We start from the raw sequence: 14,126 nt of genomic DNA, 5'->3' as shown, positions 1-14,126 counted from the left end.
GGTCTGGGAGCCTCCTGGAGCTTTCCTGCTTGGAGGGTGGGGAGCGGGAAAGCGAGCCGGCCCGGCTTCCCTCGGCTTTCCTTTGGCCAACCCGCCCCCCCCGCTGGATCCAGAGGGGGCATGGATGGAGCGGCGCCCCTCAGGAGCTCGCTCGGAGTCTGTCTCTCTCCGTTTCTTAAAGCAGGGCTCTCCAACCTTGGCTACTTTAAGCCTGGAGCAGGGGTCTCCAACCGTGGCCACTTGAAGCCTGGAGGACTTCAACTCCCAGAATTCCCCAGCCAGCAAAGCTGGCTGGGAATTCTGGGAGTTGAAGTCCTCCAGGCTTCAAGTGGCCAAGGTTGCAGATCCCTGTCTTAAAAACGACGCTACATTTCAAGTTGTAAACGGCCTTCAAAGATCCTAATTCCCCCGGGGGTGGGGGAGGTTAGTAAGAGGCCCGGCTCCTTGCTGCGTGACCCCAGGGACTCAGGCCGGTAATTGCCTCTTCATGGCCAACCTCCCTGGCATCAGCTGCTGGCTCTCTTGCAATTCTTCGTGTTTTTTTGTTTTTAAAAAACAAGTTAATTGTAAAGCTTCCTGCTGTGGCCTTACATCAAACTTAAGAATAGAATAGAATTCTTTATTGGCCAAGTGTGATTGGACACACAAGGAATTGGTCTTGGTGCAAATGCTCTCAGTGTACATTAAAAAAAAAAAAGATACCTTGATTTCTCTCTTTTTTTTAAAAAAAAAAATCTCTTTTCCTATTTGCTCTTCTCACAATAGGAATAGAATAGGCAGAGTTGGCTGAAATTATTCTTCGACTAATAGTTGTATTTCTGGGAGAGTTGAGTGTGGCTGTCTCCAACCCAGCTTTTATCCTGGCGTGAATTCTGGGGCCTGAAATCTGATACATCTAATGCATCACATTTAGGAAGATGGCCCAGGGCAAGGTTTTTTTCTCCTACCTCTTGAGATCTCAGACAGCTTTTTAAATTCATCCTGCCCATAAGGCCCCTTTATCTATCTATCTATCTATCTATCTATCTATCTATCTATCTATCTATCTATCTATCTATCTATCTATCTATCTATCATCTATCTATCTATTTGTTTTCTTTTCATCTGTTGGTACTTACATGTATGTTATTCAGCTTTGTTCGGGTATTTTCCCACGTCATTGTAGTTGTGCTTTTAAAGTTGTAGCAACGTTTCGGCAGAATTTGGCAGATGATGGCAGATGAGATTCTGCCGAAACGTTGCTACAACTTTAAAAGCACAACTACAATGACGTGGGAAAATACCCAAACAAAGCTGAATAACATCTATATATATAAATATATAAATATATAAATATATAAATATAAATATGTATGTATGTATGTATGTATGTATATGTTTTCACAGGTATTTATATGTATGGTATTTAGGTTTCTTCAGGTATTTTCCCACATCTTAATATTTGTGCTTTTATTATAGCGACATTTCTGCAGAATCTCATCTGCCATCCTCAGGCTTGTGTCTTGGGTTTTTTTTAATCTTGTGTGTCAGGCTTGGCAGCCGTTTTTTGTTCGAATTTGGTGCTGGCTTTCTGCTTTATTTGAGTGGTTTTTCCCTCATCCTGATTGGCTGGGAGTCTAGGTCTGTTTTTATTGGTCTTCGAGTTGCTGTGTTCTTGATTAGTTGGCAACATTGTGTTTTGTGCATTGGGGTTTCTTAGTGCAGCTTGGTTTCTTGTGAATGGCTGATAATTATTAGGAAGCTAGGTTTTATTTGGGTAGCTGGCTGGGGCGTGTTTGGGCTTTGTGTCCAGGTGCTTGCCTGGATTGTGGTATAGAGATTTTTTTGTTTGTGAGTGCAGGCTTCCAGATGATTGATAGTCTGGTGGATTCATCTTTTCTATTCATGCTATTAAGTCTTTTATCAATTTCTATGGCTTCTCTGATGATTCTGTAGCTGGGGTTTTCTATAGTAGCTAGGGTTTTGGTGCCATTGAAGTCGATGCTATGACCTGTGGCTTTCATATGTTGGACTAGTGAGGAAGTGTGTTCCAGCTTTTTTATTGCATTTTTGTGTTCTTCAAGGCGGGTACTTATCCTTCTATTGGTTTGTCCTATGTATGTGGCAGGGCACATTAAGATGTGGAAAAATACCTGAAGAAACCTAAATACTATACATACATGCATACATACATACATACATACATACATACATACATACATATCATTTTAGAACTGTTTTTATAAATTTTCAGCTTTCATAGACAGACCATGTATCTGAAAAAAAGGGGGCAAATTAGGGTTCTCATCTATATGGGTGATGTGTGCTCTTCAAATAGATTTAGTTCATCTCAGGTGAATATAATGCATTGGCTTCATAGACCTTTAATCTGAGTCAGAAAAACCTCTGCTTACCTTTACTTTCCTTTAAAAATGAAGAAGCATTCTGTGATGGCTTAGTGGAATTTAACTATAAACTCAGTAGAAATTCCTGTTGTTCAGATCCCCAACTTAAAAGAAATCAAGACAGGATTTGAACATTTTTTAATTAAAATTATACAGCAATGGTTACTTGGGATTGACTTCTGGCATCTATAAATAATTATCTTGGGTTTTCCTTTGGCTTAGGTAGGGCTGAATTATGGGAGTAATTAAAAGTTTAGATTGCTTCTATCTTAGTTCTATTCTATTTCTATTTTACTAATATATTATGAGATAGAATATTCTTTTCTCCCTCTTATTTAGTTCTTGAAATTTGCTTTGGAAGAGCCTATGAAGAAGATGTGGAGAGCATGAAAAATCATTTGGTTATTTTTCTGATGTTTAATTTTAGTAGCACAATCTTAAACTCAATTAAATTAACTCAAGTTAACTTAGTGTCTTTTAAGAAGCATTTGTACCTTTAAGTAATTCATTTTGCTGAGGATGTAACTTGATGCACATATGAACATAAATTTTGCTCTGTAATTCAGAACATACTTTATCTTGCCCACATATTTGCTTGGAAATGCATATGTATTATTTTAGGATCAGGTTCTGTTGAATTCACTTATTTCTAGATAAATATGTATGTTATTGGGACTTAATATAATATAACTTGACTATGCCTTTTTGTCCTTAAATAGCTTGTTGTGACATTTAATTTATTTAAATATTACTTTGTTTTATTATATTTTGTTTTATGTGGTACAATTTTTCATAGGATGTTTGGATTGTGGGTTAAGTTGAATATTTCAAAAAGTGATTTAAAGGTTAGTCTAACATCTAAAAGTCTGCTAGATTTTCACGAACAATTCTATGTTTGATAAAAATTCTGCAAGCCTGTAATTCATCTATTTCATTTTTTTTTTTTAGATTTGGGTTCTTCTGAAAACACTGGAACTCATCTCACTTGTGATCCATCCTATAATCTGCAACCTGCCTGAAGGCCATAGCTCTAGAAAAATTATTTCCTTTTCTCTTTATAAAAACGAATTACTCCCATAGCTTTAAAATTCATCTGGAGAATTCATATTTTAAATTTCTTGAGATTGGAATATTCAAGTATATTTTTGGAGAGAGACAGACATTGTAACAGTAGAAGAAATAGGACCATCAATGGTCCTGATGATCTATAACCATCAATGTAATTTTTAGGAAACCATTAAAATGGACATTTATATTAGAAAGGGGACCATTTTTTACCAGTGCCTACAATATAGATAAGCTGCTTACTTTTCTTGCAAGCATTATTATTATTGTAGTTATGGCAGCTGCAACAATAGTTCATGATACTTCTGAAGCTGTAGAGCTTTGTGCTTCATATGGCTTATACCTTAAGCCCATTACAAAAATGACTATCAGTGTGGCACTTCCACAGTTAAAACAACCAGGGAAATCCATTTCCAACTGGGAGGTAATGGAAAGGCTAAAAGGAATGGTGCATACTCATCAATTCTCAACACTACGGATTTCTAAAAGCACCATGGATTTCATCCGATTTGAAGGAGAAGTAGAAAATAAGAGTTTAGTTAAATCCTTCCTGGCATGTCTAGATGGCAAAACTATCAAACTTAGTGGCTTTTCCGATATTTTAAAAGTGCGTGCTGCAGAATATAAAATTGATTTCCCTACACGGCATGACTGGGATTCTTTTTTTCGTGATGCAAAAGATATGAATGAAACTTTGCCAGGGGAAAGACCAGATACTATGCATTTGGAGGGCTTACCTTGCAAATGGTTTGCATTAAAAGACTCTGGCTCAGAAAAACCAAGTGAAGAAGCTCTCATTAAAGTATTCAGCAAATTTGGAGAAATACGTAATGTGGATATACCAATGTTGGATCCATATAGGGAAGAAATGACTGGCAGAAACTTTCATACATTCAGTTTTGGAGGCCATTTGAATTTTGAAGCCTACGTTCAATATGAAGAATATGCAGGTTTCATCAAGGCTATGAATGCTTTGCGAGGGATGAAGTTGATGTACAAAGGTGAAGATGGCAAAGCAGTGGCTTGCAACATAAAGGTGATGTAGTTCTGAACTCTTCTTCATTTGCAAAAAAAATTACTCAATTTGAGGCAGATATTATGCTAATTTCTATTTGGAAACCATTTTTACTCCTCGGGGTGAAAAGAATAAAATGCAACATATTTTAGCAAATCTTCAAAATTACTTATCAGATATGTCTACAAATAACTAAGCAGGTATCTGTTAACTTTCAAGAGATAGTAGAGGGAGTTTATAACTTTATAAATGGTAATGCTCCAAATTCAAATGATAATAAAGTGCATATTACCAAAATACAGTCACCAATTAACTATAAGTTTAGAAAATGCAAGTGAAGCAAAAACTATACATTTTTAAGGAAGATATTTTAAAATACTATTATAAATATCCATCTTCTAATAGATGTGCTGTTCCTTTGAATATTTTTATATTTTTCCTCTATGCACATACTTTACAAGCAAAAGGGAAAAGCAATAACGACATAAATCAGAAGTGGATCGCTATCTTCAACTAGCAATCATAACTTATTTATTTAGCCTTCTCATGATTTGGCAAGAGAGCTGTGCAAATGGTATAATGTCTTTGGAAGGTCAGAGCAACTTTTTTTGGCCTCTTTTGGGTAGAGTTGAAATGTGTGGCTTAAGCATTGGAGAGGCTTATTTGGTCCTAAAAGCCTTCCATAGCACAAAATATATATATAACCTAATTTTTTTCGAAGACTCTAGAGATTTTATGACATGAAGATGGTGCTTTAAACTTTTGCACCCTTAAGGCACTTACTTTGTCATCTGAAATTTTCCCAAAGTTGCAGAAAAGGCAAAATTTCCTGTCTCCTAATTCAAGGTTATGTGTTTGAGATTGTTGTAAGAATGCTATGCTTCTAGTATGTTATTGTAAGAATACTATGCTTCTAGTATTCTGGCTCTTGGGTGATTCATGAGTTATATATGCTGTATGGAAGTAGACAAAAATAGTTTTGCAAAGAGTTGCCTCTAGATGAGATGGTCAGAAGATCTAATAAATGAATAGTAATACTGCATAAATAGTCATTTTCCTTAGAATAACTCAAGAGAGCTTCCTTGCCAAACTCCTTGCCAGTAGTTTAAAATTTATATGAGAAACTCAGCTATGGTAGCCATCACACTTGATTTAGAGGTTACCCTTTCTGTGTTTAGATTGTTAACACACATTAATTTGCATGATGTGCAGGTCTAAAAAAATTACACAGTTTTCATTTAATATTAATTGGGAATGGAAGCTCCATTATTGAGTGATATAATAAGTTAAAAAACATGTGACCATGACACTGAGTGACTGGCAGTCCTTGTCATATAGTTAAATGGTAAGTCCCACAACTTGGGACTTACTGCCAGCTTCCGCATTGACTTTTCTTGTTGGAAGCTGGTAGAGAAGATTGCAATACACCATAGAACGTTGCAATACTCATAAATATGAAGGCCCGTTGTAATTAACGGACAATGGTTCAGCGCCACTGAAAGTTTGAGCAGTTGCTGAACGAGTGGTCATTAAATGAGGATCATATGGGCTCAATTCCAAATCCCACTAAATGCAACAGAATTTAGAATTTAGTTTGCAGACAGGTTATTTGATAGATCCACATATTAAGACCACAGAGGCAGGCACACATGACAGGGCCTTTTCTATAGTGGCCTCATTCTTAGGTGCAGGATTTTATTAGAGACTTGGCTGTGCTCAAATGGATTGTAAAAGGCAGTATATTTCAATCCATTATTAAATTTCTAAATGGTACTCTGTATAGTTTAATGTTTTAATTAAAACTGGGTTTTTTAAAATTTTAGTTGGAATTATATTTGAGGCTGGTTTATTTGTTCTACATGTAATAAATTTCTATTTCAAATTCCTAGTTTATATGGCATATTGATCATTTAGAAATAGTTCAATTTTTAAAAAAAATATTAGGTTAAAAACTTTTACAGTTAATTTGAACACCATTAAAATAGATGGAGGCTGATGGAGCAATTAAAAAGGGAATAAAAAAGTGCTCTATTAAGAAATCAAAGTTTCCTGCATGTCCCTATTTTCCCACAGTAAATAAATTCATTTGTTAATTTAACGGGTTATAAATATCAAGGGAATCTCTAACCATTTATGTAATAACTATTGATTGAATAGTTGCACTGCAAAAGGATTGTTTTCATTGTATTGTTTAAAATTCTGTGTCCTGCTTTGGCTTAGTTCAGAGTAGTACTGTTTTAATCCAGATTCAGAAAGATTCTCCACTGATCTGAGGTTACTAACTTTAATAAAAATGTTTTTTTTTCCTATGTCTGTAAAAGGTTTCATTTGATTCCACAAAACACCTGAGCGATGCATCAATTAAGAAACGTCAGCTTGAAAGACAGAAGCTCCAAGAGCTTGAAAAACAAAGAGAAGAGCAAAAACGTAAAGAAAAGGAAGCAGAGGAAAGACAAAAAGAGGAAGAAAGGTAGGTGTCATTCTTTCATAGCAAATATAAACATTAGATTATAACCGTTGCCAAATCTGGAAAAATGCATTTATATGTATATTGGGGATGGAGTTTGTGCTTATAAACTATAAAGATATTCCAAACTAATTTATATTTCATGAGATTTATAGGAAGGTATATTTTCAGATGTTGTAATCTGGCCGAGTACAGATACAACTTAATTGGTTAGAACAATTCTATGCATCCCTCTCAACTATCAGCATAATATACTATTAGCTTTTGCACATCATAAAGTAAATTATCTCAGTAAAGTAAATGTATCTCAGTGTACTAGATATTTTCTTATAATTAACTTGAGATATTAAATCTAGATTGATTTCTATCATTCATATGCATGTATTTAAGGTATTAGAAAGTTCTCCAAGGTGTACTGTTGAACATATTCAGAATATAGAAGCCTCCAATCTTGTGTAAGGCTAGTTTTGAGAATTCTGTTGGGATTCCATCCTGTAAGTGGCATGAAAATTGTTCATGTTCTCTAATTTTTACCTATTTGTCATAAATAACATAAGTGTTCGTGTTTAGGAATGGAGAGATTCAAATAAAATGCAAATTCAAATATTAAAAAAATGTAAATTCTTGAAGTTATTTGCAGAAATGTCATGATATGTTGGTTCTCACCATATTTTATTTTAATAGAAAAACAAGAAGTCTGTATTCCTTGGACTAGACATACAGCAATTTTCTTTTATATGCATTTTACATCAATAAGGCAAATTACTTTATTATGTATTTGGTTTGATATAAAATGTATAAAAAGATGTAAGCTTGGGGCAATTCAATTACGGCTGGTAAAATAATTTTACATTGCTTTAATCTTCAAATGAGTATGTTTGAATTTCAAATATAAGTAAACATGGACACCTGAAATTGTAACGTGTTATGCCTTTCTAGGAAACAGAAAGAACTTGAAGAATTAGAAAGAGAGAAGAAAAGAGAAGAAAAATTGAGGAAGAGAGAACAGAAACAAAAAGATCGTGAAATACGTCGAAACAAGAAAAGACTTGAAAAACTTCAAGCTGAAGAGCAAAAAAAATTACAAGAAAAAATAAAACTAGAAGAGAGGAAGCTTCTTTTAGCTCAAAGAAATCTTCAGTCCATTCGACTAATTGCTGAACTACTGAGCAGAGCCAAGGTAGCTCTTTTTTTAAATTTTCCATAGAAAAATCTCCATACCCCAAGAAAAGAATATTTGTAGTGGCATACGTGAAATATGTACTTATACTTTTACTAAACATATGCGTATCATTTATCAGATGCCTCTGATTTTCTGTTTTTCCCAGTTGTTGTATAAGTCACTATACCAGTTACTGATTTTTATGTCAGCACTGGGATTGGATATCAAGAGCCATTGTTAAATTTTCCTCAACTATGGTCAACAAAAGTACTTGTTTGAGTGCAGTACACAAGGGTTCAACCCATATTATAATCTTGTCATTATATTAAGGACTTTTGGGTTAAGAAGACCCCTGAGGGCTTTGGTTTCATTTGTCAGCTTCATTGTATCAGATTGTCCCTATTTTAGGATGTGAATACTGTAATGGTATTCATGAAGTATTGAAATTCTAGTAATGCCTTCTAACAATTTTTCAGGGAACAAATTCACTCAGGCAATTGGTGATCTCCCTTGGTTGGAGATTTCTTAAAATCTCTTCATGTAAAAGTATAAGGAGTAAATAAACTTTTAGTCTGACATTTGAGGTTGATTCATGTTAATTCCTCGACATTGCTTTAGGTTGATCTATCTCAGGAGCAATTGAATTTTATTAACACTTTACACATTTCACATTAAAAAAAACTTTATTAGATTTACTTGTCTATTACATTCTTTTTTTAACTGATACAAAGTTGATTTTATTATGGAATGTATATATTTCTTTTTCTTCAATATTGGTAGGCAATAAAGCTTTTGGAACAGGAACATAGTGAGGAAAAAATCCGCCTTCAGCAGTTGGAAGAGAGGAGAAAATTACAAGAGGCAGAACTCCGACGAGTCGAGGAAGAAAAAGAAAGAGCTCTTGGACTGCAGAGGAAAGAAAGGGAATTGCGAGAGAAATTGCTCAACAACCTTATGAGCAAGAAAATGGAAATAATTCCTGTGAAGAAGTGCGACCCTAATACAGTGCAGTCTCCCACTTGGAAAAGCCTTGCGAGTGTTCCCCGTTGCATCACACCTACCTCAGTGCAGCCCGTCTTGTCTCAACCACTTCATATTTGTCAAAGCAGCATAGCAGCTAATGAAAGTTTTCCTCATCCAAAGTACATAAATGGAAGCTTCCACGAGGAAGGTCTTCAAGATACTATGATCAATATTTGCAACAAAGATAAGGTTTCTGACAAAAGTAGTTTGGATGTCCTTTCCAGTGTACCTGCAAATCAGCAACACAATAGCACCTTGGATCATGAGAAGATCCTTTATAAAAACTCCTTCTCCGAACAAGGCAAATGCAACAGAGAGCTAAGCATGGGGAGAAGTCATTCATACAGAGACAGAGACGTCTGTAATCACCAGAGCAAAAATAAAATTGAAAAAAGCAGACACAGAAGAGACTTAAGCAGTGAGGATGAGAAATGCAGAAAAGAAAGGCGTCCTTATAAAAAACACTCGAGAAAGAGTAGCAGTCCTCACCAGAGGAGTCCAAATTTGGAATATACCCGACAGAGACAGACAATTAGTAGTGACAGAGATCGGGATAAAAGAGGCCGCAGCCATAGCCACAGCCACAAGAGCACTGGGAAGAAACAGAAACATCGGAAGAGATCTTTGAGCAACCAAAGAAGCACTTGGAGTAGGTAATAGAGGAATTATCTTTTTCTAAGGGCTATTTTGGAAAAAAAAACTGCAAAGATATCTGCTTTGTCTGCCTCGCAGAGAAAAAGGAAACTGAATTTTTTACTTGAATGATTTGCAGACTTAAAACATTCATAGCACCCTTTTCAAAACATATCTTTTTGTGACTTAATTGTCAATGGTTTCCTGGCTGTTGATTTTGATTGTTCTTGCTCACATTGAAACTGTGATAGCCAGATTAGTTTCACTTATTTCCAGTATCCAGTTGGGTTCTTTTTAGTTGGTAATGACTGTAATCATAGCAGTTTGTTTAGAAATTGGCATGTATATGTTTCTAATAAAAATGTAAACTTGATAGTTACTACATACTTGGTTGGTTAAAACTCAGTAATTCCATGCAGGACTTTTTGCTATCTTGACTGGTGCTAGATGCAACCATATTTTTATATAGTGCTGTAATGCCTTCTTTGCTATTTTTGCCAACTGAATTATTTCCTTGACCTTGAATGGTCGTGTTGTTTTACAGGTTTTGAAGCTGTGTTCCATTTCAAAGCAAATATTCAGGATTTGGGTGGGAAAGAGACTTCCAAGAAAGTAGATTACATCGTTTCTGATGTATCAATATTTGATTTTCCCCCTCCCCTTAAATGCAGTTTTGAGGCATCTATATTTGAAAGAAGGGCTTTTCAGCTAAGTAATATATATGTGTGTAATGTTCAGGTTCAAAGTTATATTTTCTCCCTTTATAACATCTTTGCTTCGAGAAATGAAGCTCAGGAATTTCTCCAAAATATTTTCATAGTGCAAACCAGCTTTCTTACCATTTAATGGTAAAACTGCAAAAGCCATTGCCAGTGAATACGAACTGCTTTGTGTCTGGAAATAATAAAGATCTATACATACTACATTAAATATGACTTTGCTTGTGTTTGAAGTATTATTGACTTCTACAGAAGTCATCCCAGAAAGAAAACAGTTGCTCTTCCTGCAGTGTCATCCAGGCCTGCTCCTTCCCCAGAGCCATCTCGCAAATAGTTGTTGCAGCTGGGAAGGTTCAGAGGGCAGCATTCTGACTGCCTTCACAGAGCACCAGCTCGTCACCCCACCAAAGTGGTACCATCAGAATGCCAGTTTTATTTCACATAATTATCTACTGTGTAAAACAATTCTACAAAGCTAATTGATACAGAAATTCTAATACTATTCTGATAATAATACAGATTTGAACGAAGCAACATAAAGATGGTTGAGGGCAAAGAACCCAATGGTCTGCCATGGACCGCAGGTTACTACAGTTGCAAATTGAAAGTATGCAACACTATAAATTACTTTTGAATCTCAATGTTTACCAGCTTGTGACTACCATATGGAAGTTAAAATTTACATGTTTTGTTCCATTAAACTTTAGAGCTGAGCAACGCCTATGGATTCATTCTTTTTTATGCTTTAGAGCTTAAATGTGACTCCTGTCTGCAATACGGTGAAGTGGCTAGTTTTTCTGAGGAACCAGGAACCAGATCTTTTAATGTCATGGGTGCAATATTGGCATGCTCCTAAGCACCTTTTGGAGATTGAAGACTGCACAGCCCTAGCGAGCACATTTAACAAGCACTGCCTTAATGGTTTTTATGGTAAATGTCCAAAGCTGATTCTGCAACAATATTTTCTCAACTAACTCATCTTACCTTCATCCCAGAAGAGGCCATGAGAATTGAAACATTTATTTACAGTACATAGACATCTTTCAAATTTATACAGTATCCCATCTAATGAAAAATTGACTCTGGGCAGCATACAACAAGACTGTAAAACAGTTAATATATAAACATAATTAGAAGTAATCCTTGACTTATAACAGGTTGTTTAATGACTGTTCAAAGTTATAATGTGCACTGAAAAAGGGACTTATGACATTTTTTCAAACTTATGATCATTGCAGTATCCATATGGTCATGTGATCAAAATTCAGATGCTTGGCAACTGACTCATCTTTATGACAGTTGGAGCATCCTGAGATCATGTAACCTTTTGTAACCTCACAAGCAAAGTCAATGGGGAAGCCAGATTCATGTCACAACTGTGTTACTAACTTATCAACCGCAGTGATTCACTTAACAAGAAAGATTGTAAAATGGGGCAAAGCTCACTTAACAAAAGCAACAGAAATTTTGGACTCAGTTGTGGTCGTACGTTGAGGACTACCCGTATTACAAAAATTAAAAGATCACAGACTAAGGGAGAACAACAGATGTTCATAACAATGGAGCATACCTCCCGGGACTTATGTCATTACAAGGTATTGAAAAACTTCCAGAAAACCAACTGGGATAGAGCCAGCCACAGTTTGAAGGGAGGAATGGGGGAAGAAAATGATCTGTAAGGTAGGTACCATAACAGAGAAGATCTGCCTTCTGAGGCTGACCAAATGTAGCTCTCTAGCAAATGGAACCAGTAGTATGCTTTCTTCTGCTGGATCTAAATCTATAAATAGAATATTTAGATGGAATAAATATTGTTTCTGTAGTTTTTAATTTCCATATGCATCTTGCCTTTGTTACTCCTATAATATATTAACAAAATATATTGATTTATATTTGTTAAGAGTAATATAGTAATTAGAGTATTGGGTTTGCTTTTCAGGGACTTAAGATTTGAAACCTCATCAAATCCACATATACTATAAAACTCATACTTCATCTTGGTTCAGTCATGTTTTTTCCAGGTGACTTTTACATTGAAGAGTTGCTGATCAGAGAACAGCTGCTACTAGTGACTTTGAGACTCATTTCCTGGGACTTCTTTTTAAACAGTCTGGCTCAGCTGAGCTTAAACACAGAAATTTACAAGAATGAATATGTCTGTAGCTGAAACAACTCTGGAGGATTCTTACAGATTCAGTCTTCTATTGCCACTAATCAACCAGATAAAAATACTTTTAGATGAAGTACTGATTTAAATTTATTAGCAGATACTAACATCTCCTAGTTAAAAAAAATATGTTCCCATATATCAGAACTTTTTTTTTGTCAATTGTAAGTGAAAAAGAGGTTCTGTTTTGCATCTACTGAGCCTGTGAAGAGAGTATTCTCTTATATTCTTTTCCAGAGGCAACTTAAAACAAAGACAAAATAATTCCCTGAAGTGAAATGTTTTAAAAGCTATTTGTCAGTAAATTGATAATAATAAGAGACAAGGACTTTGCAAGCAAGATTAGTCACCACATAACTGAATTCTGAACTGCCTTAAGTTAAATGTTCAATGGCAACTATGCAACCTCTGTAGAATGGATGCGGAATGATGACCTATTTGCCAATCTCAGGTTTGGAACTTTTACTTTGTTCAACCAAGATCTAGAAAGTTGTATAATCTATTTTCCCCTAGCTGATTAAGCATAATCAATCTGATCTATTTTCCCTTAGCTGATGAAGCATAATCAATCTGAGGAACATTAACACTGGCTTCATTCTTCCTTTTAAATTGACAAGTCTATTTAAATCCCAAAAGACTGGCATTAGGCCTTTATATTCCTACCTTTAAGAAGGATAGCCCATCTGTTGACCAGTTGGTTTTTTAAGCATTATTAGTAAGGCAGGCTTTTTCCAGGTCAGACTCTCCAAATTAAATTATTGGTTTTACACCCCCTTGGGGGCAAATGTAAACAAAAATCAAAATTGGGCCTTCCTACAGTGGTGATTTTATTTCAAAGGAAAATATTTTGTAAAATTTAATACCTCTTCAATAGGCCATCAATATGCTTACCTTTATATATAAATTACGTAACAATACTTGTGTCTATGACATAATACCACAGTCATCTAAAGGAAGTGAAACAACTTATAGGAGAATAAAGCAAGGATGTCTGTTTCCCAACATTAAAACATTGGTGAATGTGAACAATTCCAGTTCTATCTAATTTTTAATTAGTAATCATATAAAACAAGGTGATTGTGCAGAATTTGCAATGTGCTCAATCAGTTTAGTTACAGGAACATATAATCCTCTTCACTATTTTGATGTAAGATTCTAGTAAATCCTTTTAGCTGATTATCTCTATATCCACAAGAAGCAGCTGCTATTTAAATTTCATCTCCTTTTGTATCGATTTTAATCAATGATGCAGTTTATATTTTAAAATTACAACAAAATTCTGCTTTATGTTAAGTCTGATTTCTACTGATAACTTGCAGAATAAAATTAATATTCCATTGTTTTCTGGTCCTTCTTCCTCCCCTCCCCTCTCCTCCCCTCCCCTCCCCCCCCTCTCCCCCACTGTCCTATCCCCTCCCCATCCCTGTCCTCTCCTCTTTTGCATCTCAGTTCCCTTTTTTTTATATTGCCTATGTAATGTATGCCAATTGG

The 14,126-nt window shown here is 35.4% G+C and overlaps 1 protein-coding gene across 3 annotated transcripts in view; it reads left to right on the top strand.

Annotated features, from left to right (window-relative positions):
• AKAP17A (A-kinase anchoring protein 17A) overlaps window positions 1-10,679 on the top strand; it is an 81,323-nt gene extending 70,644 nt beyond the window's left edge. For 2 of the 3 annotated variants that reach the window (XM_087967087.1, XM_026666877.2), the window contains exons 2-5: window positions 3,333-4,485; window positions 6,786-6,934; window positions 7,871-8,111; window positions 8,874-10,679. In XM_087967087.1, coding sequence (XP_087823213.1) covers window positions 3,724-4,485; window positions 6,786-6,934; window positions 7,871-8,111; window positions 8,874-9,773 — 2,052 coding nt within the window. In that variant the 5' untranslated portion in view covers window positions 3,333-3,723 and the 3' untranslated portion in view covers window positions 9,774-10,679. Of the gene's footprint in view, window positions 1-2,497; window positions 2,786-3,332; window positions 4,486-6,785; window positions 6,935-7,870; window positions 8,112-8,873 lie in introns of those variants that run through there. The other variant, XM_087967088.1, reaches the window with a different exon arrangement.
• Window positions 10,680-14,126: the final 3,447 nt, after the last annotated feature.

Source organism: Notechis scutatus, chromosome 5, assembly GCF_049901735.1.
Source record: "Notechis scutatus isolate UNSWTSFEM ecotype Mainland chromosome 5, rNotScu1.2, whole genome shotgun sequence".
NCBI lineage: Eukaryota > Metazoa > Chordata > Lepidosauria > Squamata > Elapidae > Notechis > Notechis scutatus.
This window is presented reverse-complemented; position numbering and strand designations above follow the sequence as displayed.